At 39.8% G+C, this 27,498-nt stretch overlaps 1 protein-coding gene across 3 annotated transcripts in view; it reads left to right on the forward strand.

Annotated features, from left to right (window-relative positions):
- The window catches only part of LOC5570339 (triple functional domain protein), a 298,245-nt gene that overhangs the window by 55,772 nt on the left and 214,975 nt on the right, over nucleotides 1-27,498 (forward strand). For all 3 annotated transcript variants that reach the window (XM_021843783.1, XM_021843781.1, XM_021843782.1), the window contains exons 3-4: nucleotides 13,644-14,256; nucleotides 26,412-27,074. In XM_021843783.1, coding sequence (XP_021699475.1) covers nucleotides 13,644-14,256; nucleotides 26,412-27,074 — 1,276 coding nt within the window. The remainder of the gene's footprint in view (nucleotides 1-13,643; nucleotides 14,257-26,411; nucleotides 27,075-27,498) is intronic.

Below are 27,498 nucleotides of genomic sequence, written 5' to 3' on the forward strand. Positions count from 1 at the left end.
GTGCATAAAAAAAAACATGAATTTACAGCATTTTTTGGCTTTAAGTGTTCATTAACCATTAAATAAGGTCTTTCAAAATTATATGACTGCAAAGTGTATGGAGTTTCAACATGGTTTAAGTTAAAGATAGTTGTTGAAAAATTAGTGACAAAAAGAAAACTTCATTGTGAATAAATTAGAACCGAATTTAGTACTATACCATCCAATTCCTACTAATTATTTTTGATAAATTTGTAATGAAACGAAAATATTTCGATTTTTTTACATCACTCGTATAAAACAGAATCAAGAGTGTACCAATTATACTGGCAACTTTCGTAACGAAACCAACCAAGCGAGGGGCACTTGAGTTGCAAAAATATGAAAACAAAAGCACCACTTATCGCATCTAGGCTTCTCTATGTGTGAAGCACAAAGACACCGTAAAAAATCGTCCACATAACTTGGATAGCTTTGGCCCTTATGCTGTTTCCGGGGTTTTAAATCCCTTGAAGCGTTTGGGGCACTACAGGGCACACAATTGAAAACCTTAAACACGCTACGCGTGGATTTTGATGCTTTGATTGATGTTTTCAGGCGATGCTTGATGCAACCGACATTGTGCATTACCGATGGCGGAAAAAAAAAATGGAGAAAATGGGCTGCCACCCCGTTGCTGAATTCGGTGCAGGCTGGTTAGAGTGAAGATCCCAATTGATGCGTTGTAGTTCGGTTAGAGAGTGTGTTGTTTGTCGGCAAAAGAAAATCATGTTACTTTAATTAAACGAAAGTAAAATCGTTTATACATGGTTTGAATTTTTGTAATTCTTCATAAACATAGATGATTACACTGCGGAACACGTTTTTGTCTCAAGCACCAAAATACCACTATGTACTTAATTATGGGTTGCTGAATCCATTTCCGTTTTCAAAAATATCAAATATTGACTGCTAAAAATGAAAAATTTGACTATTTACGCCAACTTGCATGCAAGTTTGTCAGACTTCTATATATATATATATATATATATATATATATATATATATATATATATATATATATATATATATATATATATATATATATATATATATATATATATATATATATATATATATATATACGTATTTTTAAAGTTCATAATAATTTTGATGCCCAAAAGTTTTTTTTGATGGTTTAGAAAAGTATTGTATTTTGCCATATAGTAAAAACGAAAAAAAATGCCAGTCCATGTTGAAAAAATCGATTTAATTTAAATTTAATCTTGCAATTTTAACCAACTTATTTTGGTCTTATTTTGCATGCTCGGTGAATTAGATAAATAAAGCGTGATGCTCGTACTTAAAATTGTATGTACACATTAATAAACACAGTGTTTTATACAACTTTGGCGACCTGTAGCTAAACATCATTTCTGAACGGCATCAGATACAGCATCCCCAAATCTACTAGAGACACATACACTCCCGTGCATAAGTTTGGGTTCACCCCCTAAAAAACATGCCAAAGTGTTCAGTCCATATCTCTGTGATTACACGTCCAATTCAAATTCCTTAAGCCGCATTTAAAAGGCAAAGAGTTATTCTTACTTTGTATGTATTTTTCCAAAAACATTCTTTGAACTTTTTTACTAAATTTGTACTTAAAGTTGTGACATTTTTCAAAAAACGCACTGAAAAATCATAACTAATTTCCTCAGCATTGGGTCGACCAAAATTTTAAATCAAAGTGTCATTAGAATCGTAATCTCATATTCTTTGAAGAGACCCCAAGAAAAATCTGCGGAAAAATCTGAAAAGTATTCAAAATCAATGAAACAGTCAGTCAAGTCATCGTGCAAAAGTTTGGGTTCATCCCTCAGTATGGTGTATCGTGCAAAAGTTAAGGTTCACCTGAACTTACTTGAATCTGTGGAATCTTAAACCAATCATGTACGCACCATTATTTGCGCTCAAAAAAGCTTTGAACTATTAAAATCGGTTGAAAAATGGCAGAGATATTCATCAAAAATGATGTGCGTGTGGCTCAGGTGAACCCAAACTTTTGCACGATTTGCATCATACTGAGGGTGAACCCAAACTTTTGCACGATGACTTGACTGACTGTTTCATTGATTTTGAATACTTTCCAGATTTTTCCGCCAAAATTTCGTAGGGTCTCCTCAAAGAATATAAGATTACGATTCTAATGACACTTTGATTTAAAATTTTGGTCGACCCAATGCTGAGGAAATGAAATATGATTTTTCAGTGTGTTTTTTGAAAAATGTCACAATTTTAAGTATAAATTAAGCATACAAAATTAAAAAAATGTTTTTGGAAAAATACATACGAGGTAAGAATAACTCTTTGCCTTTCGAATGCAGCTTAAAGAGTTTTAATTGGACGTGTAATCACAGAGATATGGACAGAACACTTTTGTATGTTTTTGAGGGGGTGAACCCAAACTTTTGCACGGGAGTGTAGTTGATCCTTGAGTTACGCAAAAATGTCGTTTTTGTTGCGATGTGTTTATTCTTCTTTCTTTTTGTTTTTTTTTTTCTCTAAAATTACGTCTCAACTAGGACAAAGAGTACTTCTCAGCTTAATGTTCTCTTATGAGCCCTTCCACAGTTATTAACTGAGAGTTTTCATTGCCAGTTGATCATTTTTGCATTCGTTTATCGTTTGCCACACGAGGTTTCATTCGTTTGCACGAAGATTTTCCATGCCATGAGAAAGCGAGAAAATTACGAATAGATCCTTGACCGGTAAGATTTGAACTCACGACTCTCAGCATGGTTCCGCTAAATAGCTGCACATTTACCACTATGGCTATTTCGGGTCCCTTTTTTATATAAATATTTTCAAGCAATGTGACAGTATTATTGTCTAGAACTCCAAAAGTTGATGAATTTTAATTTTGATTCGAAATTCTGAGTAAAATAAGTTCAAAAAAAAAACTAACAATTATAGCGAACTGGCAAATAAAACTCTTAGTTAATAACTGTGGAAGTAATCATAAGAACACTAGCTGAGAATCAGGCTCTGGCACTGTTGCACTGATAAAAATCTGATTCCCACACCATGATTTACAAATCATGAAATTCATAAATTGGTTAGGCCGTGATATCAGGACGACAAATCATGGTTCCTGGAATCATAATCATGATTCTTCATAAACGTAACATCCAGAGCGACAACACATAGCGGTGCACTTTAGATAGATTGGTACTGCGGTAAAGTACGTGGCTCTCAATCAAAAGGTTCTTGGTTCGAATCTTGCTCTACCAAATTTTGTTTTATTTTTGTTTTCATTTTATCGGGTTGGCTGACAGAAATATAAATAGATCCGAAATGGATACGCGAATCATGATTTTCGAGAATTCGATGCATGATTTCGAACACTCAGCTGCAACTTGTGTCGCGTTACGACAATCTGACTCATGATATCGTAAGTCCAAATCATGGTGTATTTTCATAAGATGAAAACACACTGGAATCATGATAACCGGGTGCATAATCATAATTTTGGATTCTGATTTATACCCATGTGGGATGTAACGCAAGAAAGAATAAGATCTATTGAAATTGCAAGAAATAATGTTTGGCATTCAGAAATTTCACCTTTTCCGAAGCATGTCTTATCCCTAACCAAAAATGGGGCAAAATGACACAAAATTAGCAAATCAACAATTGTAAGTCTCAGATGTTGTTGAATTTTGTATTCAAATGATCGATTTTTGTTGTACGGGCTACCAAAAGTTGAAGAGATAACGGGGTTGAATACATTGGATATGAGATCTCCGGTCAAACAGTTTTCGAATACCAGGAACAGCTAGTTATCGAATATTCAGTCAAATAAATTATAGTTAAGTTTACAAATACCTGCTATACGCTTGAAAACAAAATCATGCAACTTCTAAATGCGAAGATTGGGAGCAACTCTATATTGAATTGGTAGCGATCAAATTTCATGGAGGATAACCTTAGAATCATTCATGTAGCGATTTTCCTGGATGGATGTCTGAGAGAATTCTTAAAGGAAACTCTTGAAGAGTCCCTACAGGAATTTGTAAAGATATTTCTTGTAGAATTACTAAATGAATTTATCCAGGAGAATTTTGGAGCGATCCTGGAAGAAATCTCAGGAATAATTCCTATAAAAATTTCGAGAAGACCAACAGAGAAAATTCTGGAGAAATAACTGGAGCCATATCTAGAGTAATCCTCGAATAAATCGTCGTACTGTAACTTGGAGAAAGCCTTTAAGACATCTTTGCATAAATCCCTGTAGAGATATTCCTGGAGGAATCCAAAGAGGAGTCCTCGACCAGATAGAAGAAACAAGATTATAACAGAATGTGTTGCTCTGTTATGATTTTATTATATCATAAGTTGTTATAAACCATATACCGTTAGTATTTAAAATAACAAATTCTAACAAAATTTACTCCACATAAATATAAAATAGAACAAATCCTACTAAAATTATAGCAAAATTATTTCAGAACGTGTTTCAGACATGTCACAACATAACAAAATTGTTGCAAATTTTGTTAGTGTTCATAATTTTAGATGATATTTACAATCAACTCACAAATGCAATGTCAAAAATATAACAAATGTTGTAATAAATCTGTTACAAAAAATGTGACAAGCCATCTTGATAACAAAATTATATCAACTTCTCATATTTTTAACAGCTTTTGTTACAATATGTATCGTATCTTGTTATGTGATTCTGGTGGGGTCCCTGAAAAAACGTTGGAGGAATAACAGGAGGAGTCGCAGATGTAATATCTGGTAAAGTTCCCTGAGGAATCCTTGGAGAATTTCCTGGAAAAATCCTAGTGAAGATTTTACTGGAGGAATCTTTGGAGAAATCATTGGAGACATTCCGACAGAAACTCATTCAGAAACTGAAGTCCCTGTAGAAATATACCTGCAAACTTTCCTGTAATAATTCTTGGAGGAATCCCTGAAGGAACTCCCGAATAAATTCCCGAACGAATTGCTGAAGGTATATCTGAAGCCCTATCGGAACTGGTCTGATAGCGATCGAAATTTCTTCCTGGAGAAATCTCAGGAAAACCGCTTGTGGAATCCCTGGAGAAATCGCTTTAAGTATTACAGTAGAGATTATCTTGAACAGAGGCGTCTGGTCAGCCTGTTCAACCTGTTCATTGAACAGGTAGACCATTTGAATCAAAATCGTACAACTAATTTAAAAAAGTAAATCAAATTCAACAAATTTTGCAATAGCATGAGTGTGGGTTCATACGTACTACATAGAAAGTAGCATAACAATTGTCCCAAGGCACCAAGAACGATCGCGTAGTGTGCTGAGTTCACGCACCATGTAAAAAGCTCGCTTGACATCCACAGCACAAGCGTGGTATTTCACCAAAGACAGTAGCGCAAAAGTTGAAGAGAAACTACTGTGCCTGTTCAACTGCTGCTGTTGAACCAAATCCCATATAACTAAGGTCCCACATACATTCACAGCTTAGTAATCTGTACACGCTCAAAAGCATACATGTGTGGAAACAACCCGTTCAACGAAAGAAGTTTTACGAAACAGGTTTTACTTTTTCTCCTTCCGAAATATTGGTGCACGCTAAGCAGTTTCCTAATGGTCTAATCCACCGGTGTACTAAATTCACTCGGTCTGAGAATTTTGACACTTGAGCGGGGCACGCTCCCGTATGATCCCCACGTGATCTCAGATATTGCATGGGTTTGAAACGCTTTTAACAAACCGGAAGTCGCCATCTTGAATTCCAAAACAACTACGGACATCGATATCCGACATCTATTCGTTGGTCTCGTTTTAAAAATACCCATGTTATAAGGTAAAAAGAGCCAAATTGTGTACACTTTGAGCATGTTTTGCCAACACACTCCGTCAGCATTACTCTTTGCGTAATCGCTTACACTCTCTTTCCTACTGCGTGCCCTCATTGTGTTCGTGTTGTTACACTTTGCGCGCGTCTGTCTCCTCTTTGTGCAGTGGTTAAATTCTGCTCTTTGCGCGCATTGTGCGAGTTGATGCCAGCCCTGGTAATCTGGACCCGCTCTAGTGTCAAAATTCTTCGACCGAGATGGTTTAGTACACCAGTGGATAAGACCATAGAATGCATTTTGTTCGGAATAGATCGGATGTCCAATGTCCATCCAGACATATTTGCATCAACTTAGAAGGATATCCACATTATAAAATGAGAGGTTTTAATAATTAAAATCAAATTTATAACAATTCGAATGCATACCAAGCATACGTAAATTCGATTAATCCAATGTTAAACTAATCATTTCTGGTCTTTGGTGAAGTTAGCGTAGTCAATATGGAAATAGAGTGTTCCTAGAGTGCAAATTGCATGCTTTACGGTGCTAACTTTCATGCAATACGAAATCGGTTTCTCTCGACAGGTTCAACCAGCCGATTTGAACAAGCTGAAGAAGATGATTAAGCTCAGCTTATTTATCTTCAAGCTTATTTATCTCGTTTATTTGGCAGGCTCGGAAGGAAGAATGTATTATCAATGGAATTAGCGCATTTATTTTTGCTCCGTAGACTGCTCCAATTTCCATATTTTAATAATAGATGATTCCATATCTGTTTTCTCTATAGTTTATTGTGGGATTCATGTTGTTTTTAAGGAAGGATTAACCTTTCTAACGGGATTTTCGGCTCGGCACCGAAGCGGACAGCGTACAAATCATTCGCGATGTGTTCTTACGCTGCATTCATACAATTCAAGTACCGTCGTGTGGGGTGACATTGGTCCTAGGGGATGACTTTGACCGCCCTTTTCGATGCATCCCTTGAATTGCACGGGAGGCAAAAAGCTAATCCATGACCATCTAGTGGCTATTTATAACGTATTCTTGAAGCTTGCCACATTGTTTTCATTATTCTGGTTATAGTTTGCTGTAAAAATCTTGGCCCAAAGTCACCCTTATGGACCAAAGACGACGGTATTGCTCATTTTAAATCCACATCCAGCGGCGGCGATAACGCGCAGATATGCGCGCAACGTCAACATTCAAGTAGGTTTGAATTTTTTCGTTCTTCAAGTACGCGAATGTTTGTAATTATCTAAATCTGAAACATTTGGTGATTTTTATTATCACTGCGACGATATACCTCCATTTTCTGTTATTCGCATTCCGTGGATTTTTATTGCAGAGCACAATACGCACATATTCACATATTAGTTGTAATGCCTAAGGGACCAAGAAAATTGTTTACAAAATAGTGTTTTTTTTTCTATATTTCTGCCGGATACACGAGATTAATATGCAGATGAAAACATTTGCAAATCAAGTAAAACGTACCAATAAATCGTAATAAAAATGCACACTGCAGTTATATTACTAAATGCAAGAATATATGCAAATACGCGCACATTGATACATTTTGTTATTTCTGATATGTTTTGTAACTGAAACGTGCAAAATCCAGTTAATCCAGTTCACCGTTTACATAGGCGTTATTTACCCAATTAAAAAATATATTTTTCTTGTTGTTGCACAGGTGGCTTATTTGAGCACGCGACGCCTCTGATCTTGAAACTTGTGGCTCCTGCATATGAGGCTACAGCACGTGCACTGTAGCTCTATCTTTAACTGTATAACCCCTCAGTATGATGTATCGGGCAAAAGTTTGGGTACACCTGAACTTACCTAAACCACGAAAAATCTGTGAAATCTCAAACCAATCATTATTGGCGTTTGAAAAAGCTTTTTTGAATTATTAAAATCGGTTGGAAAATGGCAGAGATATTGACAAAAATGATTTGCGTGCGGCTCAAGTGAACCCTTTTGCACGATGACTTGAATGACTGTTTCATTGATTTCGAATAGTTTTCAGATTTTTCCGCAACATTTTCGTGAGTGCTCACACTTCCATGCGTCACCGTTCCTTGGATGTGGCGCTCCTGAAGCTCGAGCTGTCTAACCGAGAGCGGCGGGCTCGTGTGTGATGCAGAGCACCACATCCAAGGAACGGTGAAGCATGGAGGAGGAAATGTGATGGTCTGGGGGTGTTTTTCATGGAGTGGAGTAGAAAACCTCGTGAAAATCGACGGAATAATGATGGCAGATTCCTACATTAACATCTTGCTGGAAAATCTGGAGGTTTCGCTGATCCAGACGGGCCTTGAAGAGAAATTCATATTTCTCTAGAACAACGACCCGAAGCATACTGGAAAGAAGACCAAGTCTTTTTTCCGGTCTTGTCGGATTAAACCGCTGGAATGGCCTCCACAAAGCCCAGACCTCAACCCCATCGAGAATTTGTGGGCGATTCTCGATGCCAGGGTTGAAAAAACTGGTGTTACCAACAAAAATAATTATTTTGAAGCCTTGGAGCGCGCCTGGGAAGAACTAGATCCACAACACCTACAAAACCTGGTGAAAAGCATGCCGAAGAGCCTCCAGCAAGTCCTTAAGGCCAAAGGAGGACACATTAACTATTAAATTGCTTTTTATTTTTCTTAAATCATCTTTTCTGGGGCCAAGAAGGAAGTGGGCACTTATTTTTGTCACTACTTTTTTTTCAATACAAATTGATTTTCTTTTTCTTTAAGTAAAATTCTTTTTTTTATCAAAATTTCGTAAGTGCAACTTTAAAAGAACATCAAAAATAAAATATCACAAAAGATTTAGGTGTGTTAACTTTAATTTGAACCAAATCAATGAGAGAAATTCGAAAACTGGTAAGGTGGGCACTTTATTTTGCCTCTCACTGTATGGTAGAAAAAATACACATTGACATTAGTTTTTCAGACCCTAGTCAACAGGAATCGAACGAAATAAATCTATGAATGCATTAACCATTAACAGCTTACATATTGCTTTGAGCAATAAATTACAAAAAATGCCCAAAGATCGAACACCGCATCGCAACCTGATAATAGTTAATTCACGCATGACACATGTACCAACCTAAAAATATTGATTTTCAAGAACCTCGAAGCACAAATCTCAACCAAACTATGTTAAAACTTGCTCCAATCATAAAAATGTGTTCGACAAAAGTTCGTAGAATTGAATTAACTACTATGTAGAGGTATTTTCGATCATTTTTGGCGTTCCGTTCGATAGTTTTGAATTTTTAAAGCTTGAAATTAGCTCAGAAACACAAAATTGATTTGAAGCACACCTAAATTATCTCCAAAATGACTAAATTTGACCAGAAGTTCATTTTGACATAAAAAATCAAAGTATTGGTTGACTGGGAAATTTCCAGACAAATGAATAGGTTTAGTGTACATGTGTATTAACTGCTGAATACGATATGTGCCAGTTCCTTCTGAAACAGGTTCCAGGTTCCCTTCTGCCCGTGTGCCCAGAATGGCCATACTCAAAGGGTTTTATTTTAGTGTTCCATATCTTTTATATAAAGCAAAAAGAACGAAAATCGGTTTGATTTTTGAGAGCGTTTTAAAGTTATGGGTTATTTTTGATCGTTAATGCACAATGTGTCACGTTTTTGTAGCGCCGCTCCTGAAGGCCGTTGAAGGCTACTTTTAGCACGGAAATGTCCGTTTTCAAAAGTTACGAAAAGTCAGAAAATTTCAAATTTCTTTCTCTTTTCTCTACAAAGTTACAGCTCATTTTACGGTTCAAAAATCAAAAAAGTTTCAAAATCCAATCTCTAATACCTTCCTCACAATCTTCACGATAAAAATAATAGTCTGTGAAATTGTCAGCCTTCTTGGTAACTATTTAAAGGTGGCCCAAGGACGAAGAAGGTTTGTATAGAAATTACTATGAAGAAATTTTGAAAAATGTCCCAAACACGTTAATACTGTAATGTAAGTGCAAACTTATCATAGCTTAGTGTAATCTAAGGGTGCTGTCATAGTGAACGCGTCATGCGACGCGTTTGCGAATGCGAACCCGCAAAGCAGAATATCAACAATAGGAAATCCTTTGATCGCAACGCGTTCGCGCACGCACACCTGTTAATATGTTATCGGTCTCATTCTTCAAAGCTTAATATATTATTATTCTTGTATAAAAGAAGTTACCGAAGAGTGCAACTCAACACGACGAAAGGGGGAGAGATATTCATAAATTTGATTGTTATTATTTAGCTCTATATGGGAATTTAGCCTGTAACACTTCTGAAAAGGTCCCAAACAAAATTAGCTCATAAAGGAATTGTTTCTTCAGCATTTACCTTTATTCAGGTTTGAAGTGTCAGTTTTAACTATGGAATAAAAAAATGTCTACTTATATTACAGTTCCAACGTGTTTAGATGTTTTCAATTTTCTTTATAGTAATTTATATATAAACCTACATCGTCTTTGGGTCACCTTCAAATCATCACCAAATAAGCTTACATTTCACAGAACACTATTATCTATAATTATCGTAAGGATTGCATAAAAGATATGGCAAGTGAAATTTTTAAACTTTTTTTAAATTTGGAATTGTTTTTATGGTATATCTGTAGGCAAAACTATATACATATGGATGGAAGGTAAGGGAATAAAAAAAGTGATAATAAAAATCTAAACTAAGTCATACATGACAAATATAATTTTTGGGTGCCACGGCGTTCACATACTAACTCGTGATAAATAATTGATTCAAGCACTAAACATAGTAAGACTTCTCAAGGGCGTTGTAAAAATAATGTTCATCAGAATGTACACATAGGGGGGTCCGTAGCCTTGAGGTTACGCTTTCGCTTCATAAGCGGAAGGTCATGGATTCAATTCCCAGCCCCTCCAAAAAATAACCCGTCCAGCCACCAGAAGACGCTGCACGGAGGACCGTGCATAGGGGAGCACATCCATCCTCCGTCAGTATCAGATGGCGACTGAGACAAACTGACCCACTTCGCAGGCAGCTAGCCTCAAACGACTCAGGAACACGGCAAAACGAACCACCGCAAGAGCAATGGACTATGGCTTATGGAAATCGATTGGACCAACAGCAGAGCACTCTCCTACCTGCTCGGTGTGAGAGCAAAAGAGCAGAAGAGAGTGAAAGCAGATGTAAATATAGATTAGTTAAAAATAATAGAACTGTATCGGTAAGGAAGATACAGATAAACTGATTCCGGCACAGTAGTGGCCACGAACACGGAGTGCCTTAAAAAAAAAGAATGTACACATTTCACCTTTTTTTATTCTCAATTCACTTATATTTTAATTGGAAGCTCATTTCGCCATAGGCCTTTTCATGTGACAGATCCGTCTATGCATTTGTTTACATCGGTGGAGGACCGGTGCTAACACGAGCCTGTCATTTTCATAGAAGAACTGTCAAAGACCTTCCGGATTAGCTGATTTGCAACGTCATGTGAAAAGGCCTATTGGGCATCACTTGAGCGAGGATCGATTGAAATGTTGTACTAGAGCACAACGCCTAAATTCACACTATTTTATTACCTAATTGTATTTTTAGATCTGATGCTGCGCTGTCTCTTTGTGCTCTCTACTTTTTGCAGGTAGATCGAATAGCACGCAGGGATGCTTTCTCAGTCCAAGAGAGGTCGATTTGTTCATAGCCGTTTTTGTCGATTGCCGTGTATCCAGGTGCAGTTGAGCATTCGCTCAGAGAAGGATCAGATGTCAGTCCGCTTTCAGACAGCCGTGATGTTGCACGGATTGGCTCGTGTTGTTCTTGAACGGACTGACGAAGGTTTTTGTTGAGAGGGCTGGGAATCAAACCCTTGACCATCCGCTTATAAAACGAACGTGTAGCCAACTACGCCACGTTTCCCCCTACACATTTCACCTTGTTGTACTTATTTACATTCCATTCATCTTCTTCTTCTTCTCGGCATTACGTCCTCACTAAGACAGAGCCTGCTTCTCAGCTTATGTTCTTATGAGCACATCCTAAGTTATTAATTGAAAGCTTTCTATGCCTAATAGAGTGGTTCAAAAAATAGTTTTTTGCTCTACACCGCGCATTCGATTTTAGATCAAATTCTGAGTGTCCGCCCAAAATTTGAACTCATTTGGATGAAGACTGAGTCTGCACAAGTCTTTTAAGTTTATATGGGAATTACTATGGGAAAAGCAAGCAATTCATTCAATTGTACATAGTGTTTGCCCATGTGCTCTTGGGGACTAGAACCATGTTGATACTGTGAGATACAATAATCAGCTACAACTTTGCTGAAGACCTGTTCAGATGTCAAATGAGCGCTGCTGAAGAATTTGTGACTGGATAGGGGGACACGGGGCAGTATGGACACCCTAAGGTATTTTCCTATTTTGACTGTAACACATGAATATTATACTGTTTTTTATGTGCAGTCTGCTTTATAAAGCTCTTGAGCATTTGTTAAACATGGTTACATAATCAGGAAAAAAATATTTTGTTTTCAAAAAAAGGTTTAAAAAAAGCTTATATTTGGTAGTCGCCATCAAGCTAGCGGGGCAAAGTGGACACCCCCATGGGGCAGTATGGACACCCTAATGTTTATAGGAAAATTGCCCCGCGATCGTTCTCAAAACCTCGAAAAATGAAGTTCATATTCAGGAAACCATAGTGACAGGTCACTGTGCCACTGAAAATATGATTAAAATCAATTTACGACATTTTTCGTAGAGATGCTTTCAATATTGCCTCCAGGTTAGTTTTAATCAAGAATTGACGATTTTCAACCGATTTATGGTTCCACTTCATAATTATTGCATTGAATGCTAATTATTTTTGGATAATTTTGTGTTTGAAGTTATATTTCTTCCTCTTTGAAGTGCCAGCTCTACTTTGCCACCCGGTGTCCATATTGCCCCAACAGTATAAGAAATTTCCATATAAGTTTTTCAATGTCTTAAAGTACCAGAAAAAAACTACTATATTTTTGAATATAGCATAAATAATTGAAGATTCAATCAAGAGCTACATTATCGGTCAACTTGCAGTCATTTGCTTCTGAAACCTTATTTAGTGAGGTGTGAATGTTATAATTTTCGAACCAAATAAAATCATGCTCAATTTTTCGATTTAAAATCAATGTTATGAACATTTTTTCTGAAATTTTAGTGGATAGTTTACTCTTCCGATAGGCAACTGAAATATTGTTTGCATTGAAAGTGTAAAAGTATTCGCCTATGCAAAGATACAAAGGGTGTCCATTCTGCCCCGGGTGTCCATACTGCCCCCGGTACCCCTATAAATCAATAAATAATTACTGAGGCGTCCGATTTGAAAACGGTCTTCGGCAAAGTTGTAGCTGATGAATGTATCTCACAGTATCAACGTAGCACTAATCTCCAAGAGCACATGGACAAACACTATGACCGATTGAATAAATTGGTTGCTTTTCTCATAATAATTCCCATATAAACTTCAAAGCGCTTGTGCAGTCTCAGTTTTCATCCAAATGAGCATGTTGGGAGAACACTCAGAATTTGAGTGGTGTGGAGCAAAAAAGATTTTTTTGAACCACTCTAATGCCTAAGTTATATCGTGTGACAGGTACGATGATACTCTTATGCCCAGGGAAGTCAAGGAAATTTCCACTACGAAAAGATCTTGAACCGACCGGGAATCGAACCCAGGCACCTTCAGCATGACTTTGCTTTGTAGCCGCGGACTCTAACTACTCGGCTAAGGAAAGCCCCTTATTCCATTCATATATTGTATATTCAACTAGTTTACTATTTCAAAAGTATAATCATATCGTTTTTTTTTCTCTCTCTTTCAGCGATGAAAGCAAAGCGCATGGCTTCACCATTATTATCGATATGCGCGGCAACAGCAACACCGCAGCCAGCGCAAAAATGATCCTCAAAGTGTTGCAGGAGAACTTCGGCTCAGACATTATCCACCAGGCAGTGATCATCAAGCCGGACAACTTCTGGCAGAAGCAGCGCTCGTCGATCGCCAGCAGCAAGTACAAGTTCGAGACCACGACCATCTCGATCCAGTCGCTGAACAAAGTGGTGGAACCTTCGCAGCTAACTTCGGACTTTGAAGGTTTCCTGCACTATGATCACAACATCTGGATCGATTTGAGGGTAGCGTTCGAAGATTTCCTGTGGCAAGCGAGTGATATTCTCGATCGGATCGATGACCTGCAGGAAGATCTTCAGCATTCGGACTTCCCCGAGGACGTCAACAGTGCCAAGCACAGCAGTGAGAACCACAACGAAATGAAACGGAAGATCTTGAAGCTTCCGATCGAAGATCTGGACTTGCTGGGACAAAAGTTGCTCGGCAAATTTACGTCCTATTCGAATCGGAATGACGAAAGCTGCCACTCGACGTCCTCACCTTCAAAGTGTCACAATCCAGACATTTCCTCCTCTCTGAATCAGGTTAGTAGTAGCAACCCACCCCGCTCGTAAAAATAATCTTCAAAAAATGCGGGAAAACTCATTTCCCAATGAATGTAAAGAATGCGCCATGAAAGTGCCTTTCAATAGCGAAAGAGAAAAGTGAAACAGCGCATAAATTTTTACACCTCTTACAACTGTTTGTTTAGCCACCGAGATGGTCTACTTAGGCCTCCGGGTTAAGGCTTGGTGCATTTGATATTTCATGGATGATTTACCACCATGCCGCAGTGGAACACAAATAGAGCAAAAATCACAGTCCCTCTTAGGTTTGGAGTTTGAGAAAACAAAGTCGACCGAAGATTAAATCTGCTGACTGACTGACTGACCGAAAGCGACGGGGAAACACGAAAAATTTCACTCTTGTTTATTCATTACAAGCGATGGCAATTAATTCGGATTTAAGCAGATTTTGTATACATGCACATTTTTAACTGGCTGTGTGGCCGGGCGGACAATAGATCTCCCCAAATTGGCGTGTGGTGAGGTGATGAACGAAGAACCGGCTGCAGGCTGGGGCGCTATAAACGTGCGATGTGAATGGGCGCACCATGGGCGTACCCTAGGGAGCAGGGGCCGATGAGAAAAATGTAAATCAACTACAGTTAACTCTCCCTTACTCGATATTGAAGGGACCATCGAGTTAGGGAGGTATCGAGTTACAGAACACAAAACCAGTGCAACTGCGATCTAAGGGACCATCGAGTTAGCCATGAGAACCAACTTTTACTATGGACCAATGCACAAATTCACTAATTTGACGTTTGAGTGGTGCCAAATTTACTCGTTTCCATGGTCACATAAATAACACAGCACTGCTCAAACGTCAAATAGTGAACTCGTATATTGGTTCATGGTTCTCTAACTCGATATCGAGATAAATAATATAATATCGAGTAAGGGAGAGTTCGGACTGCCAGATAACTGTAGTTTGCTCTGAAATTAAAATTTTGTTTTAATTTTCAAACATTGTCAACGACATTCGTATTCATAAAATGATTGCGTCATGTAAACTTCATGGAGAATTCTTCAAGTCCATAAAAAATCAGGCAACTGAAGTTTCTTGTACCACTGTGGAAAAGGGTTGTCTCTTATACAGAAAAGTAATGCAGCTTGAAGCGGAACTTCCTTAGTTTAGATAAAGTTCGTGGCTACAAAGTAAAGTCTTATTGAAGGTGTCTGGGTTCGATTCAAGACCCCACACTCCATTGACGGAAATCCTTATTACGCCCATGGGCGCACTTGCGTTCGGCTCGTGGTATGAATGACAACAACTCTCTTCTCGGTGGAAATTATCTAATCAATTTTCCCGATGCTTTTAAAGTTGCAATCTCGCACAGTTTTTTTTCTACGCTCTTCGTGTAGCTGCTTATCGACCGGGCGTTGCTTTGGATTTTGGTTGAAACCATAATTTGCCAAAGCTGCTCATAAAAGAATATCACGATGTGCCCCTTTGCGGTCGTCGGTATTGCGCATTGTTCGTGCACTTGTTTGTGCACTTTTTGCTCTTCGTTTTTCGGTCGTCGCTGGGAATTGCCCTCTAATGAGGATTTCTGACGAATTTAATTGCATGCCAATTAGATCGATTGCTTGTTATATCAATTACTGATTTCTTATCGCGTAATAAACGCTAATTGAGCCAATTGTAGAAGTAGAAGTATGTTGCAGATTGGACTTGTTGACAAAAGAATGCAACGATCAATTTGTTGCGGATAATTTGGTAATAGTATAAACAAATCTTGTAGCTTTATGTTTCTTTAATGTCTTAAGAATTCAATAAAATACAATTAGTCTACCAAAACAGAACTGTATAGTTTAAGATGTTTCCTCCACACAAGCACAATTGGGGCACGCAGAAGATTCTGAGTGCCCGAACCTATGCAGGTACTGCCTGTAGCAATCATGTCTTGACAAAATCTGCGTCAGGTGGAAGTTCACTTTCCCATGGTTTCTTTTATACCAATCTGACACATTTGGTATTAGCCGATGGGTGCACCTACCTTTAGTGGAGTTATCGCATTCCTGCTGCCATCCTTTGAGCGTTGTCTCTTTACATACGTTGTGGACTACTCTGATACCTTTTTGGTTGAAGCATTGAACATCTTCCTTGATGATGAGCCTGATGGACGTCATTCCGGCTATGATGCACACGGTCTTTTTAGAAACCCTCCGACGTGCACTTGCTGTTCTTAAGCGCATGATCCTATACGTGCTTTCTAGGAGCTTGCGATTGCTGGCAATTACAGCAGAGCTATTAGACATCATCCTCGAAAGCGCCGCCCATAGGGTTAGGACTACAGAACGCCATGTCGATAATCGATTCTGCACCATTTCTGCGGAAGGTACTCACTGCTGCTTCGGTGATTTTATGTAGATTTTTAAACTGGAGAGTCGTTTCTGCAATCAGGAATCTACTTACATCAACTCCGTCGCCAAGTACTTCTTGTGCCAATTGCTTAAAAACTACACCCTTTCCCTTGGCGTCCTTCTTTAAGACTAGTATCATTTCATCAATCCTAGTCCGCCTTATGCTTTGCACATCTGCGTCGATAACTTCTCAGTGCTTCGCGCGCATTACCTTCAGAACCTCGGCGTATTTCGCTTCATCTGGTTTGATAACGAGGGCCTCGCCTAAATTCCTACGTTTCGCTGTTTTCGGTTTAGCACTCTCCTTGAGTACCGTTTTCGGTTTCCTCTGTTTTTTCTAATTTCCAACTCGCGTCCACGGATTGCTGTTGCCTTGCGCCCGTGGTTCCTGTGGATGCACTGCCTGCTTCCCGTGGCTCATTTTTCTTGGCTTTCTTGGCCTTAGGCTTTGTGTTAGCCTCTCTTTTGTTGCCATGTCCTCTTGATCGCGCAGCTATCTTTTCCGCTCTGGAGAACAGTGAGAGAACAGTGACCTATCTGTTCCCTTAGCAACCATACGTCTTTTCGCCACGTATTCATCATCCGAAGGTCCCCTCTTTCGTATTGCGTATCGAATAATATCATCAGATATATTCGCGTTGCCTGTGAAGGAAAACATTTCGGTCTGACACGACTTAGTGTCTCTTTTGCCTTCTACCTGGCCAAGTTGTGCCTTAGCTTTCTCGTAGTCTTGCTTTGCAGCTAGGACTGTTTGTCGCAATTTTAGTAGACTTGTTTTTAAGTCTTTGTTGATATTGCTTTTGCTCTTAACGAACTGGATGATGACATCAAGTTGCTCAGCAGCTACCTACCTTCTAGGGAGGTACTCCCTATTGCGATCCATGGCCCCGATTAGTCCCGGGCCATCGATCACCTCACAAGTTACACTGGAGCAATCAATGCCTGCCGTCATCTTAGTGTCCAGACTTTTGCCCACACTGCTCTCACTTAAGTTGATGTTGGACGCCTCTGTTCTTAGCGGGAACCTATAGCCGGTTACTGATGGGTCCAGAAGCCTTTCCTTCACATTCCGCTAGTTGTTCAGTCTTATGGTATTTGAGAATGTGAAATTCGGGCTAATGTTATAGAAATGTTCAGCATACTTGTTACTGGAATGTTTGCTACACACGGCGGTATAAATGCTGACCAGGCTGTAGATAAAGATCTACAGCTTGTCTTTCATTCACATCATACAAATTCGGTCGCTTTGCTCCGTGATCACTATAAAGCCAACTGCACGCTTCACTCGGTCTTCGCAACTATAGTACATTGAATTCTTTAATCAAATCTTTGTGACGTGTTTCACCACTCGGAATCAAGGATGGAAATCTAGTGATCATGACAAAATAAATGATGCATCGTGGTTGTTCTTTATCCTGCGATCAAAGCAACAACGATTAACCTTTTGTCGTCAAGTGATCACAACAAACTACGCTCCCCGAATAATGCATCCAGTTGCATGTGTGCTAGCGATTAATTGTTCGCAAATCAAACTTCTATTATTTTGAATATTTTTAAACTTTTGCTCATTGATTTAGCTCCGGACATGCTGTTTGTGATTTCAAAATCGTGCGGAAATTGTTAGAGCGAAAAATAATAGCACGAATGCGGCATGATACAAGTTGATCGCGACTTGTAACAACATCCGATAAACTCTTTGTCCCACGACAAACAGTGCATCGGATGCTTCATATATCGGTTCTAGGCGCGCGTAGTGAGCTATTGAAATCATGCTGCTGCAAGAACGACGGCCCCCTTAAACCGTTCAAATACTGTGTTGTTTGTCGCTAGAGACGATTTTTTTCCATCCTTGCTCGGAATTCATGTTCCCTGGTTTTGGGCCAACCTTTTTTCTGGATCACTGCCATGTATGCTTTTTGTATTCTTGTTCAAGATTGGATCAGAGATTACGCCTCGGCTTTGTTCCTTAATATGAAACATTTTGGTTTCACTTTCTAAGACTGCACTAAAACTTCAAAGGCACAAATCTCGCGTAGAAATCATCGAACAACAGTGCACTTTTTATTTTACTTTTGTGCACTAGCAGAAAGCTTAAAATAAGAAGATCAGATATTTTTACCAACCATTTCTGCATTTTAGTACCTTTGAAAACGTGAGTAGGGCACAAGTCGGCCATTGTGACGGCCATATTTGGATTCCGAGATGTTTCACCTTAAAGCAGGCTGGATGAGATTATCAAAGAGAAACATAAATGTTGCTTTTGCTAGTATCCACTTTACAAAGCATACCGTAACAACGCTAACGTATTTCCAGAAAAGCTGCCACTTTATCGTCGTCATGTGTCAGTACACGGCCCAGATGCACAACACACGTTTTAACCCTGTTTTCCCCATGGGCAGCGTCCATTAATTATGTAACGCTAAAATTGGAAATGTTCGACCCCCTCCCCCCCTCCGTAACGCTTTTTGTATGAAATTTTTAAATTTTTGTATGAGTCGTAACGCTTGAGCCTACTCCCCCCCTCACCCTAGAGCGTTACGTAATTTATGGATGCCGCCATGTTAGCTTCAGAGTTCATTGATTTTCTACGAAATTGAGATAAACCGAACCAGATGGATACTATGCAATAGTTACAAGAAGATGATTCTATACTCATCAGATTATTCCAAAAGTCATCTTTTTTAATAGTAAAAAGATTGATAAGCAATCAATTTACTATTGGAAAACAAATGGATTCAAACCGATTTAAAAAAAAAAATCCAGGGCTGTTACAACAGTCGCAAATTTCGCGATTCTCGCGGATTTCGCGATTTTCGCGGTTTTGGTACGCCAGGCGCGAAAATCGCGAGTGACTGAAATTCTGTCGCGAAAATCGCGGATTCCTAAAATGATGCCACAAAAATCGCCAATAAATTGTTTTTATACGGCAAGTTAATTTTTTTAATTTATTTGGCTTTACATCAATTATCTTGATAACTAGCCCTCGTGTGTTAAAATACACTCAAATAAAGATTTAAAAAAAAAAAAAAAATTATCTTGATAAAGCCTCGCCAACAATAATTCGCCAATTCACTCGGTTCATGGCCGCTTCTCTCCATCCTCGACTGTGACCCACGCTCTCCAGGTCCTGGTGCACCTGGTCAATCCACCTAGCTCGCTGCGCTCCACGCCTTCTTGTTCGTAGCGAACACCATCTTTACAGGGTTGTTGTCCGGCATTCTTGCAACATGCCCTGCCCAGCGTATCCTTCCAGCTTTAGCTACCTTCACGATACTGGGTTCGCCGTAGAGTTGAGCGAGCTCGTGGTTCATCCTTCGCCGCCACACGCCATTCTCCTGTACGCCGCCGAAGATCGTCCTTAGCACTTGGCGTTCGAAAACCCCAAGAGCTTGCAAGTCCTCCTCGAGCATAGTCCACGCCTCATGCCCATAGAGGACTACCGGTCTTATGAGCGTTTTGTACATCGTACATTTGGTGCGGGTGTGAATCTTTCTTGACCGCAGTTTCTTCTGGAGCCCATAGTAGGCCCGACTTCCGCTGATGATGTGCCTTCGTATTTCCCGACAAACATTGTTGTCAGCTGTCAACAGGGATCCGAGGTATACGAACTCGTCCACCACCTCAAAGGTATCTCCGTCTATCGTAACACTGCTTCCTAGGCGGGTCCTGTCGCGCTCAGTTCCGCCAACCAGCATGTACTTTGTTTTCGACGCATTCATCATTAGCCCGACTCTTGTTGCTTCGCGTTTTAGGCGGGTGAACAAATCTGCCACCGTTTCAAATTTTCTCCCAATAATATCCATGTCGTCCGCGAAGCAAACAAATTGTCCGGATCTCGTGAAAATCGTGCCTCGACTGTTGAGTCCGGCTCTCCGCATAACACCTTCTAGCGCAATATTGAACAACAGGCACGAAAGTCCATCGCCCTGTCGTAGTCCCCGCCGAGACTTGCAGTTTTGCACACCGTCCATTTTTGCTCTGATCAATCTTGTGAGCTTCCCGGGAAAGCTATTCTCGTCCATGATTTTCCATAGCTCTACGCGGTCGATACTATCGTATGCCGCCTTGAAATCGATGAATAAATGGTGCGTAGGGACCTGGTACTCGCGGCATTTCTGGAGGATTTGCCGCACGGAAAAGATCTGGTCCGTTGTCGAGCGGCCGTCGATGAAACCTGCTTGATAACTTCCCACGAACTCGTTTGCTATAGGTGATAGACGACGGAAGAGAATCTGGGATAGCACTTTGTAGGCGGCGTTTAGGATGGTGATTGCACGATAATTTTCACACTCCAGTTTGTCGCCCTTTTTGTAGATAGGGCATATAACGCCTTGCTTCCTCTCCTCCGGTAGTTGTTCCGTTTCCCAGATTCTGACTATCAGCCGATGCAGACAAGCGGCCAACCTGTCCGGGCCCATCTTGATGAGTTCGGCTCCGATACCATCCTTGCCAGCGGCCTTGTTGTTCTTGAGCTGTTGAATGGCATCCTTAACTTCCCCCATCGTGAGAGCTGATTGGTTTCCGCTGTCCGCTGTGCTGACGTAGCCATCGTCTTCGTTGTCCTGACCTTCTGTGCCTGTGTTCTCTGCGTCATTCAGGTGTTCATCGTAGTGCTGCTTCCACCTTTCGATCACCTCGCGTCCGTCCGTCAAGATGCACCCATCCTTATCCCGGCACATCTCGGCTCGCGGCACGAAGCCTTTGCGGGATGTGTTGAGCTTCTGATAGAACATCCGCGTTTCTTGAGAACGGTACAGCAACTCCATCTCTTGGCATTCCACCTCTTCCAGGCGGCGCTTTTTGTCCCGGAATAGGCGGGTTTGCTGTTTCCGCTTCAGTCTGTATCGTTCCACGTTTTGCCGCGTACCATGCTGCAGCATTGCAACCCGCGCTGCATTCTTCTCCTCTAAAACCTCCTGGCACTCCTCGTCGAACCAATCGTTTCTTGATCTCCGTTCCACATATCCGACAATGCTTTCGGCAGCGTCGTTAATGGCTGCTTTGACTGTCCTCCAGTAGTCCTCAAGAGGGGCCCTATCGAGCTCGCCCTCATCCGGCAACGCTGCCTCAAGATGCTGCGCGTACGCATTTGCGACATCCGGTTGTTTCAGTCGCTCGAGATTGTACCGGGGGGGGGGGGGGGGGGGGGGGGGGGGGGCGTCGGTACCGTACATCATTGATGACGGATAGTTTTGGGCGCAGTTTCACCATCACCAGGCAGTGGTCGGAGTCAATGTTAGCGCCACGATAGGTTCTGACGTCGGTTATGTCGGAGAAGTGCCGTCCATCGATCAAAACGTGGTCAATTTGCGATTCTGTCTGCTGAGGTGATCTCCAGGTGTACCGATATGGGAGGCTGTGCTGGAAATAGGTGCTACGAATGGCCATATTCTTAGAGGCGGCTAAATCTATCAGTCGTAGGCCGTTCTCGTTCGTCAGCCGGTGGGCGCTGAACTTTCGAATCGTCGGTCTGAACTCCTCCTCCTGGCCAACCGGAGCGTTCAAATCTTCTATGATGATCTTGACGTCGTGGCTTGGGCAGCGGTCGTACTCGCGTTCGAGCTGCCCGTAAAATGCGTCCTTGTCATCATCAGTGCTTCCGGAGTGTGGGCTGTGAACGTTAATTATGCTGAAGTTAAAGAATCGGACTTTGATTCTTAACTTGCACATTCGTTCATTGATCGGCCACCACCCGATCACGCGCCTTTGCATATCACCCATCACTATGAAAGCTGTTCCCAGCTCGCGTGTGTTGCCGCAGCTCTGGTAGATGGCATGATTACCTCTAAACGTTCGCACCAATGGTCCTGTCCAGCACATCTCCTGCAGCGCTACGATGTCGAAACCACGGGTCTTCAGTACATCGGAGAGTATGCGAGTACTTCCAATGAAGTTGAGAGATTTGCAGTTCCACGTACCGTAATCCGGGGTAACATTGATCAGCGGGGCAACATTGATCGCAATGATCCTCCTCGTTAAAAGTTCAATTCAACGTTTATCGATGAAATATTTTCAGTGCATGAATGGTGATTCGCTTTCTACTATTCATGAGCTAATAAACATTAAGGTTTTTGCAGAAATTGAGTTGTGTTCAAGCGTAAATTTTTAAACTTTTTGAAACAATGATTTTCATGATTATGGATAACACGCGCAAAGAATCATGTCGCACATGAGTTCTGGAAACGATATGAGCAGAATAAATGCAGTTATTACTAAAAATGACATCGCTGAACACGATTCCGTTGTTAAAATTTTCATATATATGTTCAGTTAAGCATAATTCACGAATAACTATAAATAATGCGTAAATTCCTCTGGAAATTGCCTACATTTAGGCGTATTTCACATTTCAAGGTGTTTTTAATTTTGAAATAACTGAAAATGTATATGATTTGTAAGAGTTTGGCCTTCATATTCGGCTTCAGGGACCATGATTTTAGTAGGTAATGATATTTTCAATATTACCGAACGTTGTTTTCATGGGTGATCAATGTTACCCCATATCAACTAAATCAAAAAAGCACTTAAAACATTTTATTAAACATGCTTTAAACTTTCAGATAACAAAATACAGTATATAGACACGAGCATTGGGTGCCAGTACTTGTTTTAAAAATATAAAACTTGCAACATATGCATTTTCAAATGAAATTTTTAAGAAATATCCAAAAAAATGATCAATGTTACCCCGGATTACGGTACCGAGTTTCCAATCGCTACTCCTTTTTCGTCGCTGTGGTTTTTTGCCGATTGTTCAGGTCCGTATTCTCTCGTTGACGTTCCTGTGCTGATGTGTTTTTACGGTTGGCTTGCAGGGCCTGACACCAATCCCCTAGATTTCCGGAGGACCATTCCCCCTAAATGTTCGGAGGGCCATAGTGCGCAGTTTAGCTTAGAGTCCTTCTCTTTACGGCAAGTTGTGCAGTTCATCATTAAGAATTTTGTATTTAAAAATGTAAACTCTCGTCATCTCATTGAGTGCTGTAAAGTGCACTTTATATTTATTATATTTAAGTCAATATCACTAGGGCTCAGTTTTTCTGTTTAGTTATTAAATTTTGCAGGTATTTTTTTGTTTTCGTCCAATAATTTGAAACATTTCGAATATTAAGAGGTCAAAATCCGTAATTAATTTGAGAAAATAGCGTTTTTCTTTCGTTCAAAATCAAGAAAGTTTACAAGAAAGAAAATGTATTCACTACATTCAATTCTCTAACTGAAAAACAGTGAACACAATTTCATCGTATAAGTTTCAGTTTTGGACAGAAAATTTGTTTGTAATGTTTTGATGATGACGATAATTACGATGACGGTTTTTGAAAGTCAAAAATATGGTGTAGGAAAATATAAAAAGCAATAACGTTGCATCTGTAATTCGACACTTAACAAAGAGCATTGCAGAATATAATATTTCAAGGCACTTTCTTAAGATCGCTAGGATTCATTGTGTATCTAGATACAATATCGAAAAAAATATCAGTTTAACAATTTGCTATTATTCTCAATGTGCGCAAACAGAAAGCTCATAATTTAAAAGCCGATAACGGGGGCGGTCACGTCCTTACGATCATTGGAGAAGGGAAAAAATGTTAGTTATACAACCATTGTTACTAGAGACCGAGAATGCCTCTGAGTATCCACAGTAGCCGTGGGAAGGATATTGGGTTAGTGGGATAAAGAAAGGATCTGCGAGTCAACATATTCACGACTAACCAGATTCTTGATATTACTCGATATAAGCATTGTGTGCATTGTGTGCTGTCCAATGCCATCACAAGTCTTGAATTTCATTTGTTTCAATATATCAATAAGATTTTGTAGAGGTTTTATCGAAATTAGTTGCTCAGATCTGGAGCTAGAAAGTTGGGCATCTTGTATGGAACATCGCAAGAGTTTTAAATGTATAATCCAATGTACTGTATATTAGCCAATTACTGTCAGACTTATGAAATATTACCGTAATCCGGGGTCATTTGGCGAATTTGATCTATATAAAAAAGCAATACCTTTTAAGGGTTCTACATACGTGACAAGATCTCAAACAGTTTCATTTTTATAAGGATAGTTTTACACAGAAATATTAACAAATTTTTACGTCATTTTCTGTATTAGCTTGAAAATTAAAAATTGAAAACGATGCATTGGGGCGAAATTGATTATCATATAATAAAGTAAAATTACGAATAACAAATTGCGGGTCCTCATTTAGTAGATGGAGAAATTTATAATTCGTAATTTTGCTTTATTATATGATACACAATTTTGCCCCAATGGATCATTTTCAATTCTTAATTTTAAAGCTAGGTTTAATTTAAACATTTAAGGTTAAGATGAATCATAGTCTTTAAAATAAATACAAATTTGAAAAATGTAAATGGTAAAAAAGAAGAGATTTCGGCTCTGTTATGCCCTACGGCGCCCGAGCCTGCCAAATAAACGAAAAGAAAATTGGTTTCGCTTCGATTTATCTTCATCTTAATATTATTTCCTAAAAAATAGTTACTACACTGATGGACAAGTTGTCATATCTCAGTTCCTAAGGACAATATAATATAAAGTTATAGTGCTTAATTTGCCCCTGGATTACGGTACTAATAGAAGTGCATCATAGAACCCAGAATTTTTTTAAAAACAAAGTTTTCACTACAATGTTAAGATTTTGTTACCATAAATCGATAGGGTATTATGACATAAGGATTCAAAGACAATTGGAATATTTTTTTGGCGCGGATTGGTGCTTCCAGGCGCGGATCGAATATCAGAAGTCGCGATTTTCGCGGATAACAGTTTGAAGTTTTTGTAACAGCCCTGTAATTCATTAACAACATTGTTTGCTCAAACGATTTTTTATAGAGAAATAATCGATCAAAGTCGTGAAAAAGAAAGGGTTAAGATCCGAAAAGAATTGAAAGTTCCATCAGTGCACCAGTATCCGCTCATGTTCCAGTAGCCCGCTCACACCGAAAAAAAGATAAGTTTAAGTAAAGTAAATATGGAAACTATAGCCACTAGATGATTTAAATCGACATATTGAATTATACTTTGCACAATCTTTTGCGTTTTTACTCAAATTACCTTACTTTTTAAACTCGTGAGCGGGCTACTGGAACATGAGCGAGTACTGTTACGTTGACGGTACTTTATTCGATGTTAGGTCTGTTGGCGTATTATCCGTTTGTCTTTGCGTTTGCCTTTCTTGGATGATGAAGAGTCTCCTGACCAAGGTTGCGCCATCTAGGTTCGTCATTCTAGAGGTTTTTAATGATTCACTGAACCCTTTAAAATACTTGCATATTTACACATTACCCAAACACAGCGTCATAACAAAATTGACCGGGAAATCCATCAATTGAGTACGATGAAACCTATAATTTGTAATTATATCACCGATATACCATTCGTTATCTGTGAACAATGGCAATCCTAGTCAAAAAGCACATTCACACCCGCCTCAGGCAAAAGCATTTCAAGCTCCCATCGCCGAAAAAAAAACATGCCAAAATTATACCCCATCTTCACATAGACAACACACCTATCGATTACCATGTTCGTTTTGACCATCGTCGAAAGTGCAAGTGAATCAATTATGCCCCGGCGAGTGGAATCGCGAACCCGTGTAATGTATGCAACGCTATGCGCTATTAATTTAATAATCTTATTTGTTTTCATTTTCGGCACGCGGGACTTCGACCGGCACTATTTCGATTTTGTAACCGTATAATGGGGCCTACACATACTTACTAATGGGAGTTCATTGATTTGTTTTCCAGGTTCTCCAACAGCTCGAAACGGTTCGAAATGCACAGCAGCAGTTGTTGAGCATGTGGCAACACCGGAAGACAACGTTGGACCAGTGCTTCCAGCTGAGGCTGTTCGAGCAGGACTGCGAGAAGATGTTCGACTGGATTCTGCACAACAGGGATGTGTTTCAGGAGACGTACGTGGTGATCGGTCACAACTACGCGATGGCCAAGAAAATTCTCGACGACCATCAGCGGTTTGCGGTAACGTCGCGGAATGTATCCTCCAACATCAACCGGATATTGGCCGTGGCAGGGAACCTCATCGAAAGTAACCATTACGCTGCCCAGCATATCCGCACGTTGGCGACCCGGCTCGATAAAACATGCAAGGATTTCGTTACGACGCTGGACGAGCGGACGGCAGTGCTTTCACTTTCGGTGGTTTTCCACCATAAGGCGGAACAGTACACGGATAGCGTGACCAGCTGGGCAGCGGCTTGTGAAGCTACCATCCCAACGCCCACGAACGTGGAAAGCTTGGAAACGGCAATCCGAACGCACCAGTCGCTGTACGAAGCCATGTGTCAGGCCTACACGGAAGTGCATTCCACCAGCAAAAAGCTCCTGTATCAGTTGGACCATCTGGTGCAGGTTTGCAATCAGCCGCCGGCTGTCAATACGAGGAAGAATGTAAGTATATTACATTTTTTTTATTTTATAATGTTGTTTGTTTCGCAATTTTAAACCTTCCTTTTTGGGTTTAGCTGTTGAGCTAAAATTTCCCTGGTATTATTGTAGTCACCCCTGTTTGGTAGGTGTAGTTCGTTTATTATTACTGTACCAAGACTGATAACAGGTCTCTTTTTAGAAAGTTGATCTCTATTTTTATACAAGTTTTTAATGGAAGGGGTCTAAAATCCCAATTTCAACCGAAATGGCCTATAAAATTGATTTTGTTCAAAACTATTCTGATTGCAATGAGTTCTGTTGCAAAACTCTACAGGCTCCAGAGGAACCTTCGGTGATTATTACGCGATTATTCAACTGATTCTTCAAGGATTTCGAGATTCAGGAATTATCGTAGTGATTTCGCCCAATGTTATTAGCAATAATT

This window comes from Aedes aegypti, chromosome 2 (assembly GCF_002204515.2).
Source record: "Aedes aegypti strain LVP_AGWG chromosome 2, AaegL5.0 Primary Assembly, whole genome shotgun sequence".
Taxonomy (NCBI): Eukaryota; Metazoa; Arthropoda; class Insecta; order Diptera; family Culicidae; genus Aedes; species Aedes aegypti.